This window comes from Fukomys damarensis, unplaced genomic scaffold (assembly GCF_012274545.1).
Source record: "Fukomys damarensis isolate Sample0158 unplaced genomic scaffold, DMR_v1.0_HiC HiC_scaffold_22, whole genome shotgun sequence".
Taxonomy (NCBI): domain Eukaryota; kingdom Metazoa; phylum Chordata; class Mammalia; order Rodentia; family Bathyergidae; genus Fukomys; species Fukomys damarensis.
In genome coordinates, this window is record NW_022900934.1 from 151,161 (window position 1) to 168,645 (window position 17,485).

Genomic DNA, 17,485 nt, shown 5'->3' on the forward strand with positions numbered 1-17,485 from the left:
CTCGGTGAATCCTCTCAGGTTTGGGGCCTGCTGGCAGGACCCCGACGTCGCGGCTCGCGACACCCAGCACTTTTGTCCACCCTTCGAAACAGGTGCTCTCCTCACTCACACACCTCCAGAGGAACATTTGACAGCTCTCCTGGGCTCCCCCACCCAGCCATGGGGCTGAGGGCCATGCCCTGCTCCACACCACACACCATATGCCTCTGTTCACACCCTGCCTGGTGGCCGCAGGACATAGCTACACCCCCACCAGCTGTGCACTCTCCTCCCAGCTTCCCTGCCCACCTAGGCACTGACTCCAACCATCAGGGCAAGAGTTCAAGGAATTATCAGAGCAGGACACCAAAAAAAATCTTTTTAAGAATTTGGCATTTTCAGAAGTGTCCAGGCAGTCATCCTGGGGAAAATCAGCAATGTTTTGGGCTTTTGTACACTGATTTTCTGGTTAATATTGTTTTGTGGGTTTTTTAATTTTTATTAGTATATGTTTGCAGTACGTAATGATTACATTCATCATGGCCCATGTACATAATACATCTTAATTCTTCTCATTATGTTTAATTTTTGGGGTTTTACTTTGTTTTGTTTGTCCTTTCCACCTAATATAGGCTGGCCTTTAACTTATTACATAGCCCAGCCTGACCTCAAATTTGAGGCAATCCTAACTCAGCCTCCTGGGTGCTAGGATTACGGCTTTTATGTTTAATTTTATGTCAAGAAAGACTGTAACTTTCTAGAAAGGGCTGAGCACAGTGTGTTGAGCACATGAATGGACCTCAGAATGGTGGATGAATGAGGAGTGGGTCACTGTCCACCTCAGCACCCACATCTCAGCTGGCCTTGCAAACTCACCACCTCACTCACCCTTCAAGGAGGAGCTCCGGAAGTGGAGCCCGCCCAGCTTCACTCAAGGAGACTTTCTGGGGCTGTAGCACAGCCGGGCAGAGGGAGCTTTGACCCTGGAGCTGGGTACTCATGGGTTTTCAATGGATGGCGAATTGATAATTTCCCTGAACCTAATCTAGAGCCTGGGGCTGCTGTGAGCTCATGAAGATAAACATGAGAAGCCTGCGAATAGTAAATGCTCATTAAAAACAACCCTTGGTGTCTGAGCCCCCACAGCTTTGCTCTAGGACCTGGCTAGAGCAGGGCTCAGCAACGTTTGCTGAATACGTGAGCAGATGAGGGTGCATCTGTGGAGACTTCATGCACACCAACAGCCCTGCTCGCCCGCTGCACCCCACAAACCCTGCCCCACGCATGTTGGTATCCCAGATCACCAGCCCCAAGGGCAAGGTCCACTACTTCATCTATATCAGCCCTTCCCTTTAGCCGCCCCCAAGCCAAGCTTTAGCCTTCCAGCTCCCATCCCCATCCTGTAACCGAGAGGGCTGTATCCAAGTCCCTGAGGTACCCCAAGCACCCATTCCCCAGGTCACACTGTTCAACATCTGGCAGAGGCACTACATCCTGTGCTGGACACACCCAACACTTGCCAGAGGCACTGTCCATGTCCAGGAGAGAGTGGCCATTGCTCCTCCCACCCTGTCTGCAGGTCTGTGCCCCAGGTCTCGGCTCCATGGGTCACACAGCCCTTCCAGTCCCTTCAGGCCTAAGGGTGACCCACAAGGCACTGTCCTTGGTAGTTCACCGTGCATATCTGTCCCTACCCTAACCACACCTTAATCCTGTTACTCAGCTCTCCTCAAACTTCCCAGTTTGAGGGTGACATCAGTCTGCTACCTCGACCCTAACTGATCCAGATTCCCAACTCAAATCTTATACCAAAATAAACCCCAGATGGGTCAAATATTTTAAAGCTTTACAAATAAACACAGAAGTACTAGAAGAAAGCATGGGAGAGAGGGAATATTATGAGCTCGCAAATCTCACATAACAGAAAAATTTTATATGGCAAAATTCCCTTAATCAAAGACAAAAGTCAAGTAACAAACAAGGAAAAATATTTGCAAGCATTTAGAGAATGAAACCCTCCTTACATTTAGAGAACATAAAGAGCCTTCCAAATGGATGAAGCCAAGTCCAACAAGCCAAAACTAAGGGTCAAGGATATAGTTTAGAGAAAAAGGAAATGACTGCTAAACATAAAAAAGCTGAGACAAGCAAGCTGACACACACCTGTAATCTCAGCACTTGGAAGGCTGAGACAGGAGTATCCCAATTTGAAGCCAGCCTGGGCTACATAGCAAGTTCAAGGCCAACCTAGATTACAGAGCAAAACTCAGAAAAAAAAAAGACATAAAAAGCTGTTTATTCTGATGTATGGTAGGAAAAATACAGGTTTAAACTGCAGAGCATTTCTCTGTTTCACTCTTAAACTGGCAAAGATCTACAGGTTTGTCAACATAAATACGTCAGGAGGGTGCGGAAGAGAGGCCACGGCCAAGGCTGCAGTGAGAGGAGCAAGGACGAGCTGCGGCGGGCGCTGTGGCCACAGCTCCAAGGTTCACCCCAGCAGCTCCTTAAGAGTCCTTACCTCATGGGAAGCACACAGGTTCAAGAACATGTTCACGCCACATCCAAGAGTAAGATTGAAAGCAGTGTGCCAGTCAGGAAAAGCTAAACCAGTCAGGGGCAAAAACCATGAGCAGGTGGCCTGTGCCCCAGCCATTCCAAGCCACAGTGTTTCACAGAATGAACCACAGCCAGGGGCAGGGTATGCTTGTCACCTCCCAGAATCCCTGTGGGGACACAGAAAACAGGGGTATCCTTTCACTATGTCTGCTTCATACTCTGTTTTTAAATTGTTTATGTTTAAATATTTTGGCTTTTAAACTATATGTATGTACATCCTTTTTCCTCAAAAAAGAAAAAAATACCTTAAAATACATCTCCAAATTCCCAATCCTACGGCCTACCCCAGAGATGCTGATCAAAGGCCTGAGGGAGCTTCCAGAGAGATTCTGAAGTGCACCGGGGTGGGGAACAGCCAGCAACCTCCCTTTCTCTGTTGGCCTCAGCATAGAGGAGATGCCCTTCAAGCCTTTCCAAGGGAAGCAAAGTGGTGCATGCCATAATCCCAGCTACTCAGAAGGCTGGGGGGATTCAAGGCCAGCAGGGCAAAATAGCAAGACCTTGTCACAAAATTTTAAAATCCCAGGAGGTGTCCAGGTAGCATGCCTAGGCAGACACTGCCCCCAGCTGGTAGACAGGGAAGACACACAAAATTCAAGGAGCCACAAAATCCTGAACCTGCCCCACATTCCAGAAGCACATTCTGCTCCTTCCAACTTGACTGTGGACCAAGACCAGGCTCAAGTCCCAGGACTCTGGAGGGTAGAGGTGGCCCAGCCTGCTCGCCCTAAGGTTCCAAAAGGATGGGGCCATGTGGCAGTCCCTGCAGGATGTGAGGAACCAGAAAGTACTTCAGCATAGGAGGACATGACCAGCCAGGTTCCCCCAGCTCCTCATCATCACAGGCTGTCCCCCACCCTGGCCTAGCCCACAGCCCAAATACCTCAGAGCAGGCTTATGAAACCAAACAGCCCTATCCTGCACTCGGAAACCTGCTTCAAGGCTCCACAATCCAACACTGCAGTCTCCCTGCACACAGTACATACACACACACCTGGAGCAAGGGCCCTGCTGTCTCTTCCACTGACATTTGTGGGTTAAATGATAAAGTGTGCACGGTCCAGGGCAAATGCACTAAAACACCACCTGCAACTCCCCATGGTCTTCTCAGTCCATGTCCTCCCATAGGTAGACCTGTAAGAAGGCTTCCCAAGGGGCAGAGTGACAAGGACACACACCCTGTTTCCTACCCACGAGCAAAGTGACATAATATGATTTTACCTTCAAACATGCACTTTTAACAGGTGGCAGGCTTCCCACTGCCTTTAGGAAAAAGGCCAAACCGCCCTTTATGACTGGTACCTCCTGCTACCCCCACCTTCTCCTGTGCCTTCCCTGGCACCCACCTATCTGTGCTATATCCTTAATCTGCAGTGACTTTACCAGGAAGCACAGACAGCATGGCTCGCAACAACAGAAATGTATATCTCGCCATTCTGGAAGCCAAGGCCTGGAATGAAGGCGCTGGCAGGGTCACCTCTACAAAGACTCAGGGGTCCAGAATGAAAGACCCAATCAGAAAATGGACAACGAAAACTGAATAGACACTTCTCAGAGGAAGACGTTCAAATGGCCAAAGAAATACATGTAAAAATGCTCACTACAGCAGGCCACTAGAGAAATGCAAATTAAAACACTGAGATTCCGTCTTACTCCAGAGAGAATGGCCAAAATCAGGAAATCAAAATAGAAATAAAATCTTGGATACCAAGTAACTTGTTTTGTGTTCTGAAAGACAAACATCTCTAATAAATTTTAACTTGATGAGTGGTGTCTTGCAATAGAGTAGTATGGGACGCTGAAGGTCACCTCTCCTGTGGCTCCTCTTCTCTCTCCTCTCCCCACACCCTCTCTTCTCACTGTGGGATTGTGGGTGTTGTCTCCCAAAAGCAAGTGGTTATGGAGGATACCTTATATACAGAGGAGGAAAAAGCACAGGAATCCCCCACTGCAAATAAGATTAAGGAGATGTAAAATGTGGGAAACAATGCAAATTCTTTTAGAAAAACACCACCTGAATAAGACTGTAGTGGTGCAAGTACTGAATCTGTTTAACAACAATGCAATGTTACATTTCCACGAAATCCTCAAAAGGAGGCAAAAGCAAGTGTCATCTGATAAGTTCCTTATTAAAGTTGCACACCTGCCTTGAAAGTACAAGGTCCTGAGTTCAATCCCCAGTATCAAAAAAATTAAAAATTAAAAAGTGAAGTTGCACAAAATAAAAAGGATTCCATTGAGCCAATAGACATCAGTGATTGCATTAGTGAAAGTGAAAATAGTCCTACACAAAAATTTTCTCTCTTGTCTCCCTCACACCAGCCACAAAGCTTTTCAAAGCTAAGTGCAGGTTACTTTATTTATATTTTGTATTTTTTATTATTTTGTATTATATTACAATATTGTAACTGTTTTTATATGAATATTTTTGGGTTGTGGAACAAATCATTTGAGTTTCCATTATTTTTTTTTCAAGGCACATTTAATTTAGTATCAGAAGTATTAACGTGAAAGGCCCAAATACAATGAAGGAACACATTCCCCCATTAACACCAAAGACAATGCTCTTTTTTTCCCCCCAATGGTCTTTTAACATGCACCTGTTGAATGGGAAGAGGGTTTCACAAAGTTCACTGCTGAATAAAAATTATGCAGTGCGTCTCATCACAGCCATTATTCTTGTACAATCTAGTTGTAACGTGGATGTTTATAATGCTTCAAACAGTTTAAGCCTGAAATCTGATACCACTGCTTCATGTTCATACCATCCTTAATTAAAATTATCTACAGGGTTTTTGTTTGATGGTTTGTTTGTTTGTTTTTGGGGGGTGTTGAGACAAGGTCTCACTATGTAGTGAGACTGACCTGGAACTCACGATGTAGCCCAGGTTGGCCTCAAACTCACAGCGATCCTCCTGCCTCAGCATCTCGAGTGCTGGGATTACAGGCGTGCGCCACCATACCCAGCCTATCTACAGTTTTTGAAACCATTCAAAGAACAAACCATTGATCAAAACCAGTGGGTGGTTTAGCTCAGTGGTGCTGCTGCCTGCCTTGAAAGCCCAAGGTCCTGAGTTCAATCCCCAGTACCAAAAAAAAATTTTTTTAAATAAAACCATATTAGTTTAGGCTCCATTAAGTAATATACAGCCCTAAGCTAAATGGTTAAATATATGTACTACTTTACTAACATCTATTATTTCTCTTATGACTATTCAAGTTGGTTCTTAGCAAATAAATCCTTAAAAGGCAAAATTTACCTCGTTTGAGTTTTGATCCAGAAGTTCAACAACAATCATGAAGTTCACAGTCTTATTAGCAAAATTGATACACAGTGTCTCTAAGTCACTGTGCTCAAGGTTAAGAGTGATTTGTATTCCGCTTTTACATTTAACTGGAATTTTACATGTTCAATTTATGATTTGACATCTATAGGTTTTTCAATCTCAAACTGTCTGAAGACACAATGTGCACCACAGACTCAAGACATGTTTCTCCTTCTATTTTCTTCAAACAGAAATATTTCTCATGTGTCTACATGTTCTAGAAGAGGAATTTTTCAAAGGTGGCCTCTTCTTCAGAATAGTCCAACGATATCAGACCTCTGAAGCAAGGGGAAGGGGAAGAGGAAAAAGCTGAAACAGAAGGTTCACCCGGTAAGTTTTACATTAACCATTACAAGCTGCACAGTATAAGAATGTGGCTTTTCCTTCTCTCAAAAAGTCTGAGTCTTGGTGTGAAAATGAGTACTTGGCTGTCCCACCACATCTTTCTCATAGTGGGACTGGCAGGGAAGTCTTGACTGGGGAGCATGACTTGTTTACCTATCAGGTACTCTGTTCATTTTGGGTTTGTCCCAGTTTTTCAGTCTGTTCCAGTTCACCTTTCATTTTTAGGAGAAACAGGTCGATCTCTGGGTCTACCACTGTTGATCTCAGTTGGGCAACACTTGGCTGCTGGACTTGCTTGAGGTATTGGATTGAATAGTCCACTCTGGCATCTCTTGCTCCTTGGTTGCTAGTCTCATGACAAGGAGGTTTTCCCTGCGCGCAGACTCCTGCTGTTGTTGCTGTTGCTCTTCTTCAGATTCCCGTAAGCCAGTTACATCATCTGAGTTAAGATCTGTGTACTTGCCGTCCAAAGCTTGAACATATGCTTCACACTGTTTCCGTCTCAGAGTCCCTGGAAGCTGGACTTGAAAGGGCCTGTTTCCCTCCCTGGCTCTGTCCTTCCTCCTGCTTCCTTGTGCGTGCCGAGGCCAGCTCTCCTGTGCAGTGCCACCCTGCCATGCAGCCCTGCCTCGGAGCCAGCCAACTACGGACTGAAACCTCTGCAAACTAGGAGCCAAAACAAACCTTTCCCTGCTTAATTTTTGGGTGTCAGCCACTGTGTTCCAGTGACAAGTGACTAAAACAGATATTGAAGTGGATTTGTAAACAGGCACAGAAATGATCAGTGTGCACAGCGTAATTCCCAGTTGCATGCCCCTGGGAAGAACTCCTTTGTGTGTTTATGAGCAAAAACTATCTGCATTACTATCCATTTTCTACAATCACAGAGCTATAAAATAGTTCAAAGATAAAGAAAAACAGAAAATCTAGAAAGGGAGGTATCTTAGCAACATTCTGCATCTCTGGGACTAAAAATTCAACACCCACAACTTTAAGAGGGAGATGTATATTTTGACTTATTTCAATCCATAGTCAGCTGGCTCCCAAGAAGAAGCATAGGATAGGAACATGGCGGAGAAGCTGCTCACCTCCTGGTGGCTGGAGCCCGTGAGGGAGAGGAACCCTTCAGGTCACGCCCCACTAGCCCATCTTCTCTGGGCAAGGTAAGCCCTGCCTCCTAAGAGAGTCAGCTATGAGCCCCAGGGCCCGTCATCTTCCTTCCCCCACCCCCAACAGGTTTTGAACTCAGGATCTAGTGTGCAAGGCAGTACCACTGAGCTAAATCCCCAGTCTCCAGTCACCTTCCAGAAGCCCTCCTATGAGCACATGAGGATCTCAGGGGACATCTAAATATAAACCATAACAGGGAGCCAATACACACATTATTTTTTTTACATTTCAAAGTCTTCTGAAAGCTTTCCTGACAAAACATTCAAACCCAAAAACACAGATAGAGCCCACCGTGGTGGCACATGCCCATAATCCCAGGGGAGGCTGAGACAGGAGGATGCCCTGAGTTCGAGGCCAGTCTAAACAACATAGTGAGACCCTGTCTCACAATATCAAAAACAAATTAATTAAATGAATATGTAGAATACAAAGGCTTTCCCTGAGCTCCTCACTCAGCCCCACAAGATCACCTCTGACCTCCACTTCCTCCCCTTCCAGCCAACAAGAGCCAGGCAGCGCCTCCCCGCACCTCCTGCCATAAGAGGCCCTGCCGTGAGCCCGTGTCATGGTTACCAGGGGGAGGGAGTCACAAGAGGGGGTCAGAGTCGGGAAGGGCCTCACCCCAGGTGAGGTGAGACTACTACTTTGGATAAACAGAGGGGACCCAAGCCACCCCCTCCTTCCCTCAGCAGCTCTCCAGCACCTTGTGCAGCTCAGGGCTCTTACATACTCAGGTGGGTCCTAAAGACCTGTTTCTCTGCTCATTCCACAAGAGCCTGTCCACTCCAGTATACCCTGTGGGGCCAGTAGAGTCTTCACCCCACTTCGCAGATTAGAAAACCGACATACAGAACCGATTTGCCAGGGTGAACCCAGAACACATGACCTGGCTTAACAAATTATTAATCTCCCACTATGAATGATAATTAAATTTAAATCGTGGAAGTTTGGGGCAGTGGAATAAATAGAGCAATCACAATTGCCGTATGTTAACAATTTGATCTAACATGAAACCATAAAAGAAATCTATGGAGAAGGGTTAGAGAAGATTCAGGGATTGGAGAATCCCCTAAAAGTTGATGGGAATGTTTCTGCCTTTGTCTAGGAGAGGTCATCAAGCTTTCACTGGACTCTAGAGTCACCCAGCTTCAAGGATGGAGAATTCTGGAATGGAATCTTCACAGTGTAGAACACGCAAGACTCCAGCCATTTCTGAAATACAAACCTGTGGTTTCCACCGCCAAATACATATTAGCAACACTTGGAATTCAAAAGGCAACGCCCAGGTATTCTCCCCAAGCACACCAGAACCAGGTGTGGCCTCTCCTCTCCTCTCCCTCTCCCTCCCCTCTCTCCAGTACTTGGGATTGAATTCGGGGAGAACTAAGCTATATTCTCCCCCACATACACACACTTTTGGAGCCAGAATCACTAAGCTGCCAGGCTGGCCTCCAATTTGCCATCCTTCCACCTCGTGTTTTCGTCCTCCCAGAGTGCTGGGATTACAGGTATGTGCCACAGCTCCCTGAATCCACGGCTTTTAAAAACAGTCCAGGTGATTCCAGTGTGCATGCAATATGAACCATAGGTATAAATATTCCATCTATATTAGTAACAGAAGTTTAATGCTCACCATTAGGGATATTTGCCTACTGTTGAAATCTACGTACACGTATTTACCCTGAGCCTAATTTACTCTGTAGAATCAACTTGTTTCTTTTACAAATTACTGGTAAGTTAGGAATAAATTGCTATTGTGAATTCTGTGATGATCATACTACTTTGGGATATAAGTTCACTTAGTTCAGGCTAGCTGCATCACACAAATTAGCTTGGGGACAGCTTTCACCAAGTCTGTGTTTTTCCTCTCTGTAGTGTCCGGAGGCCAAGCCCACCCTACTCCTCAGCCTCCTGCTCACATCACACTCACCATCCCAGTATTCCCAGGCTGGTCTGTGTCCCCTTCTCCACAAACTGCAGCCTACCCAAGCCCATGCCTGGACACAAACAGCCCCACCTGGCTCTCCTAGGTCCGCTCCAGGCCCCGGGGCTGTTTCTTCCCAATGCTCTCCTGGGCTCCTCTTCCCTGGTGTGGGTTCTGCCTCACATTGTTTCCTGTCCCCAGGAAAGCACACATATACTCCAGAGTACTCTCCCTTCCGGACCTCCAGTCCTCGCCCAGTGACAAAGACGATACTCTGTGTGGAAGCCCACAGAACATCCAAAATGCAAACTGTCATCTCTCCCAGAGCCTGCCGTCCCTTCAGCTTCGGTCCACAGTAATGTCCCCAAGGGCCAAACTCTGCTTCCATCAAGCCTCCCTTGGTGGGTACACATCATCACCGGGAGCACGCAGGGCCCTACCACTCAGAACTGGGGTGACGTCCCAGGGCCCCCAGAGCAGAGATGGCATTGAGAACACAGCCAAGGCTCACAGAGGCGGAGAAGATGAGGGAGGCGACTTAAGTGGGAGGATGAGTGGACGGGTGGGGAGGTGAGTGGGTAGGTGGATGAGGGAGTGAATGGACGGACAGGTGGATGGATGGGTGGACGGTGGTCGGCCAGTGAATAGGGAGGGGAACGGGCGGGTAGACGGGCGGGTGGGTGCATGGGTAGATGGGGCAGGTGGATGACTGGTGGCGGTGGATGGACGGACAGGGGATTGGCAGATGGCTGGGCGGAAAGACGGTGGATAAGCGATTAGACGGATGAGCGGATCGATAGTATGACGGGTACGCGGATCGATGGGTGGGTGGCTGGCGGGTGGGGGTGTTGGCAGATGAGTAAGTCGATGGATGGATGAGTGGGTAGGCAAATTGATGGGTGGATGGGTAGACGGACAGATAGATGGATGGATGCATGGACAGATGGACGGGTGAATGAGTAGATAGCGCCCTGTTTTCAGGGCACTCTAACCCACCAGTATCTCAAAAAAGGTATTGTTTTCTCCATTTTACCAGTATAGAGAGTAGAAGTAACCTGCCCAGTTGGCAGACACGATGCTGCAACCCAGGCACTGCAGCACCGGAGCTAACCATGCCCACTCTGGATGCCGGTAACCCCAATTTCTGTGCCAGTCACACCTCCACTCGTGTCCAGTCTGTCCTCACGGCCGGCTCTGGGGTCTAAGCAATTGCACTTCTCCCTCGTCCCTCGCCTCCATCTCCCTTCTACCCAGCAGCCGGAGTGACTGTTCTTAAACACACGTGGCTATGTCACACCTCTGCTCAAAACCTTTCGTGCTCCCTACTGCCTGCAGATAAAGCCCCACCTCCCCACAATGTAGCCCACCAGCCCTGCAGGGCTGACTCCAATCATTCTGAAATACAGTGCTGGAACAAAACACAATTTAAAGGAGGAAAGGTTTGCTTTGGCTTATAGTTCACAGAGGTTTCAATCCACAGTCAGCTGCCTCCAAAGCAGAACTGCATGGCACAGAGGATGGCAGAGGGGAGCTGCTCACAGTATGGCAGACAGGAAGCAGAGAGCACACAGAGAGGTGCTGGGGAGGGAGAAATCCTTCACTGCCATGCCGCAGTGACCCCACCTCCTAACAGCAAATCAACTGTACGCCCCCATAATCCAATCACCTTCCAAAAGCCACACCTGTGAGTGCCTCAGGCTTCGAGGGACATTTTAACTCTAAATCATAACATCGCTCCCACTAGCCTCAGTTGCCTATACCTCCCACCGCTCCTCCCTCTGCAGCAGAGCCCCCACACCCTAGAAGCTCAGTTCCAGAGGCAACCTCCCCAGAAACCCTGCAGTGACGCTCAACAGGGTTGGGGCTAGCATAATGAGGGACATGGTGTGTTTGTGGGTCTCGACACCAGAATGGATTTCCTTGGGGGTATAAATTCTCAGGGACACAGCACCTGCCCCACCCCATGCCAGCCCACAAATGTGTACTGGGTCCAGTCCTGAAGCTCCACCTGAGAGCTTTTTTTTTTTTTTTTTTTTTTTTTTTGGTACCAGGGATTGAACTCGGGTCCTTGCGCTTGCAAGGCAGGCCACCGAACCACTGAGCTAAATTCCCAGCCCCCGAGAGCCTTTCTTGAGTGTGTTGGCTGTTCAGCAAGGGCCCAGGAACAGGACCTCCCTATTAGAACTCTCACAGCCTCTGCAGCACTGCTGAGATCTGGCACCAGACAGCAGGACCAGACCGCAGTACGATGAGCCTGCCCAGGCTGGAGCCACAGGAGTCCCTGCTCAGCTACTGGCCCAGTGGGAAATGCGGCCTTCTGAGGTCACGTGAATCCAGTCCAGGAGGGCCTCCTCGAAGAGCAGGTTGGGAAAGTGCCCGGCCACATCAGAGGCCCACACCTCTGACCAGCAGCCTCCTAGTTCCCTGCAGAATGGGAGACTCAACCTGCACACTCCCCTTCCAGGAAGCCCGCCAGCCTCCTGCCTTACTCCCTGTTGGTCTGAGGTCAGTGCTCCCTCCTGGATGAGACTCCAGACCAGGTCTAGAGGAGCCAGGTACTGAAAAACAATAAGTTGGATGGGGAAGACAGGCAGAGTTCTGTTTGATCCTCCAATGTCCTGAGTGTGGGAGGCTTTGCCCACCTCCCCTGAAAGGCCAGAGGTATGGAAAGAGTGCCTGCAGACAGGAGAGTCCGCCAGGAGGTGCCCAGGATCTGGGTCTCCCTAATGGGAGCTCCTCTCACTCACCACTTCTAGATCCCAGGGAGGAAGCCACAGGCTCCGGGTGTCCAGGGAATCGCCTGGGGCCAACTTCTGGTGGCAGCTCTCTTGGGAAGCTAAGCCTCCTGCTGCTCTAGGACCAGTAAGTTCATTCCAGCTTTGCCTCTGGGCCATTTGGGGACAAAACAAAGCATAGATGTGTCTTTGGCTTCAGCACCTGCCACCTGGTAGGCTTCAGAAAGGAAACAGCCCGAGTGAGACCTGCACCTCAGGAACTGGCCATGGTGGTGGCAGAAGGAAGCGAGTGAACACAAAGGACCAGCCTGGGACACAAGGAGGCTCTCTAGCCCAGCACAGCCTCCCCTGGAGTGGCACCCTCTCATGTACCCCAGGCAGGTCACATTGACATATGGTTTGTCCAGGGTCAAGGGAATTCTTGGGATGTTGATCCCTCGTGGAGGACACTGGCGGTTATGAGATCACCAGGGTCAGGCTCTTAAGAGGGTGAGGCCAAGGTGCCACACCTGTGTCCACAGTGTTGCCATCACAACAAGGGAGCCAGGCAGTGACTAGTCCACGAGTGGCAGGGGTCGGGGGGGTGCAGCCTCCTTCAGGGCACCACAAGCCCTCAATCTGCAAGGGAAAGCTGGGCAATAAAAGCCCCAGGGTCCTGGGCTTTACACATAGCCCAGAAGACACACAGGCCACACTCAGGTGGTCACACACAAAGGGCCGTGTGGCCAGCTCCAACTCCAGAAGTCACAGAAGGGGCCATGATGCAGGTGAGGAGAGTCTTGACATGGGCAGAAGATGACATTTAAGTTAAGGTCTAGAGCAAAGCTGGAGTTCCCAGGGCCCTATGCAATGGGCCATGCTGACCTCCTGCACGTCCATCCACCTCCTCTGGCCCTGTCTCCCCTCCAAGACGGAAGACATAAGCTCCTTGTTCCTGTGGCTCCTGCAGACCCTTGTCTCCCTTCAAGGAACCTCCAATCTGAGCCCCCATTCCTGTATCCCCTCCAGCCAAACTATGATCTGTCTTGTGCAAGCTTCCCTCATCCATATGATGCCTGACTTCCCAGTCCGATCCAGACCATAGCCTTGGCTTCTGTGTCACAGCTGTCTTGCTAAACACTGTCACCACCCCCCCACACCCTTCCAAGTCTGCCCGCATGCTTTTGAATCAACCCATGAACATTAGTGCCATGCCTACCTCTAGGTGAGGTCCTGACTCCTTCCGGCACGAGAGGGTTAGCCAGATGAGAGCCCATGTCACCCTGTAACCAGGAAGAAACATATATGAACCTTCCAACTTCACTTGTGTTTAGTTGACTTTAAGGAAAACTAATTTCGGAGGTCACACAGCCAAGCAATATGTTATTAGCTTTGCTGCCCATGAGGCTTTGGCTAAGACAGTAATAGCCTGGGTTACTCTCCAGAGACTTGAGGGCCGTTTTTGCTGAAAGCGCTAATACTTTGCTTGAACCTATAAAGGTCCCACAGGTGACTGGAGCAGGATGAAAGCTTGGCAGCTCTGCCTTCATATTGTGTCTCCTTTGCTGCCCAAGCTTTGGGCTTAGATTTCTGTTCAACTCCACATTTAAGAAATGTTTTGCCTGATCTGGGTGTGATGACGCACACCTGCAACCTCAGCTACTGGGGAGGCTGAGGAAGAAATATTACAAGCTTTAGGCCAGCCTGGGCAATTTAAAGAGGCCACATACCAAAAGGGATTGGGGCAGATGGAAAGAGGAAGGAAAGAAAAAGAGATATTTTGTCTAGAACTATACATTCCACTCCAAGTCACTGGAGCAGTATCTAAATCTCCAGTCATCAGTTTTTTTCTGCCCCTTGCCTCGCTGCTCCTCTCCCTCCCTGTAAAGCCTCTTCCCACACCTAATGCCCTTCAGATGGCCTTTGGTGGCTGTAGCCTCCCATCTTCTTTGGTTTGCTGGTTTCTACATATACCTTTCTCCTTGCCCCAACAACTTGTCCTTGAGTCAATGGGCTTTTTCAAACAGCAAGTGGATGAACCTGAGTTCAGTAACAACCCCAATAAGCCCAGATCCTCATCAGCTGAAGATTCCAAAAGTCAAAAAGGTAGCCATAGCCAGGCATGGTGGTGCATGCCTGTAATCCCAGCACTTGGGAGGCTGAGGCAGGAGGATCGCTGTACATTCGAGACCAGCCTGGGCTACATAGTGAGTTCCAGGTCAGTCTCAACTACATAGTGAGACCCTGTCTCAAAAAAAGGGGGGTAGCCATGTGGTATTATAAGTAAGCGCTACGATTGCCAGCATCAAGGAGCTTTTGGAAGCAGGCAATGTCCCTCTACCTACTTTCTCATCTCTGGATCAAGGTAGCAGCTTGATGGCCACAGGACCAGCAGAGGACACTTCCTGCATGCTGGCCTGGCCGTGTCCACTGACGGCTGAAGCTACGAGCTGAGGTAGAACTTTGGCTCATCCCCTTTAGTATCAAAAACTTTGGTGTCCAGGACCCTGCACAACTGGATTGTCATCTGTCCAGCTCAGGACTGCCCTACCCTTCACTACAGACTTGCTTTCAGCTGGGTGGAAGCAGATGCCTGGCACAAGAAAACCTGAGCCCTGACCACGCCACATGCCACATTTGCACCATTTCTCATCTGTACTGGGCCGCACCTGTGCTACACACCGGCACAAAGTGCCTGCACCATAGCACACCTGTGCCATGCACACCTATACCACGCTTCACCTGTACCACGCACTGCACTGTCCTTCACTTGTACCACAGGACACATGCAATAGAGGGCCAGCCCAGAGTTGCCAACATGGCTTCAGCACCCAGCCTGCATGGGGCATTACATGCATGCCTGCATGGCCACCCAATCACAGCAGAGATGCAGTTGCTATGGCAACCTCAAGAGCTTGAAACTGTGTTTCTGCCAGATCTGCCTCTGTCTCTTGACTCACTGTCCCTGGGGATGGAGGAAAGAAGCTATCTGAGACCCTCTGTGGTATAACAAAGCAGTTGCTCCCCTCCCTATCACCCTGGGCTAAACACAGTGGGATAGGAATAGGGTGGGCCCAGGGCTCCATGGAGGGAGAGCAGGGAAGACAGATATATGCCCTATAAGACACGTGACCAAAAGGGGAGAAACTGAGGCCCCTTCTGATCCTCCTAGGTTTCTCTGCTTCCCAGACCTAAGCTGTAGTCTGACTGGAGTTGCAGTCAGGTTTTGGAAGGGATTTAATACAGGACATATAATCTATAGGATTATTTTATAATATTCACTCCAAAAAGTCAAATGTAGAGGAGTGCAAGAGATCTATCCACATATGAGAGACCCAAAGAATCCAGCTGATCCTACGGCAATGTCCCACACAAGTCCAGCTAAAGGCCTAGTGTCCAAGGCAATGTCCTCCAGGAGTCCAGTCAGAGGCTTAGAGCCCACGCCAGTGTCCCATGCAGGTCCATATTAAAGATCTGCACCAGGAAGGCCCAAAGACCAGTGGTGGAAGCTAGAAAGTCTGCACCAGCAGAGTAAAGGATCTGTGCCATCAGGCTGAGGGATCTGCCATGGAGCCAGGAAGCAATGCTCAAGGTGAAGACCAGAGCACCCCTGACAAGAACAGCAGCCACTGCCAGCAACAGCGAGGACTCGAGCTCCTCCTCTGACAAGAACAGCCAAGTTCGCCTCAGGAAAACCAGCCACAGCAAGCTTCTCTAAGAAAATCAATAGCAAATAATCTTCTTTAGCTCTCTTTTTATGGCATTGGCAACCACCCTCAGGTGGGTTTTCCACACCCAAAACCACACTGATTCAGTTCAGCTGGGCGCTCCAAGTTGACTCTTAGTTAATCCACATGAGCCTTCACTCATACCCATCCAGCCCTGTCCCTCCAATAAAAGCCCCACCCCTGACTCTGGAAGCAGAGCTCACCCCTGCATGGCCAAAGGTTCTGGTCCAGATAGAGGTACAGTTCTCAGCTTAGGGCATGGGCATGGGAGAGTCCCCAGCCACAGTGCCCTCTCCTGACCCCTGAAAGGTAGTAAAAGGATTCCTTCAAACAAGCCAGGTCCCAGCCCACTGTGGACCTCCAGCAGTAAGCCCCAGAGCCTAGTGCACAGTGGGGACTTTGATGTCTGTTACTTAGACCGGCAGAGGCACATGGAAGCAAAAGGATAAAGGTGAGACCTAGGGAATTCTCACTAGCAAGAGGCCTGGGTTGAGGCAGGAGCATGTCTGGGGTCCCTTCGACTGAGGGTGTCTCCCCTAGTTGGCTTGTGCCGCAAAATGCCCAGCTCTGTGCAGAGGATAGGGGCTCTGAGGGAGAGGCACAACAGGCAGAAGTCAGCATGCTGCCTCTCCTAGTAGCACTGCTGCTCCAGCCCAGGCCCAGCTCCAACGCAGCATGCAGGCCCCTCCCAGAGTCAGGGCCTGTGGCATCCTTGGAGTACAGAACCTTTCCACAGATCCTATGCACAGCTCTGTCCATCCATCACAGCCTGCGTGAGATTTCACCACAGCAGTCCCTGGCTGTGCTTTCACCACAGAGAAGGTTGGGCAGTGAACAGCTCTTCCCTTGTTGCTACCCAGAGACTTCCCATAAGATCCCTTGACCAGGTTGAGCAGAGGATGGTATAGGGACAGGCTCCCGAGGGAAGAGGTCTCTGGGCTCTGAACCTGGTGGGAATATCTGTGGGTATGACTGGCATGTGTGGGCCTGAGGTGGGCGTGAAAGTGCTTCAACAAGGCATGAGTGTAGATGTGTGCAAAATGGGGCCAGGGATCTGGCTCAGTGGTTCTGCAACCTGCTTCACAAGCACAAGGTCCCGAGTTCAGTCTCTGGTACAAAAAAAAAAAAAACTTTAGATGTGTGCAAAATGGCTGTGACAGCCTAGGCAAAGGCTGAAACATGACAGGCTGACAACACAGGCTGAGATCACATGTGTGCCAGGACCTGTGCAATGGGGATGCAGGGCAGCAAGCACACGATAAGGGACAGTGAACCTGTCCTGGCCCCCTCCCAATCTCCTCCCTCCCACCCAGCCCCAAACCCCTCCAGGAAGGTTTGGCCCACCCTGCTGGCCGGCCAGCCTTTCTGTGTTCTAGTTCATCTGAAGAAGTTCATGCAAACACAGCGTACCAGTGTGTGACTGTATGGGTGTGTGTGTGCCTGTGCTAGATCCATGTGATCTAAGTATATTCAGGCATGTGTGTGCATGTTCTGAGATCTATGTACAAGTATGTGTGTGCATTTATATATGTGCTGGGATCTGTGCATAGGCATGTGTCTGTACATGTGCTGGGATCTGTGTATTGGCATGTGTGTCCAGGCGTGTGGATTCACGTGTGTGTGCTAAAATCTGTGTGCAGGCATTATGGGTTTTTTGGTTTGTGTGTGTGTGTGTGTGTG

General features: G+C 49.4%; 1 protein-coding gene across 3 annotated transcripts in view; it reads right to left on the minus strand.

The window, feature by feature from the left end:
* The window catches only part of Myt1 (myelin transcription factor 1), a 111,417-nt gene that overhangs the window by 84,389 nt on the left and 9,543 nt on the right, over positions 1-17,485 (minus strand). Inside the window, exon 2 of one of the 3 annotated variants that reach the window (XM_010633417.2) lies at positions 13,297-13,360. In XM_010633417.2, the coding sequence (XP_010631719.1) occupies positions 13,297-13,354 (58 nt within the window). In that variant the 5' untranslated portion in view covers positions 13,355-13,360. Of the gene's footprint in view, positions 1-13,296; positions 13,445-17,485 lie in introns of those variants that run through there. The other 2 variants (XM_010633420.2, XM_033767201.1) reach the window with 2 other exon arrangements.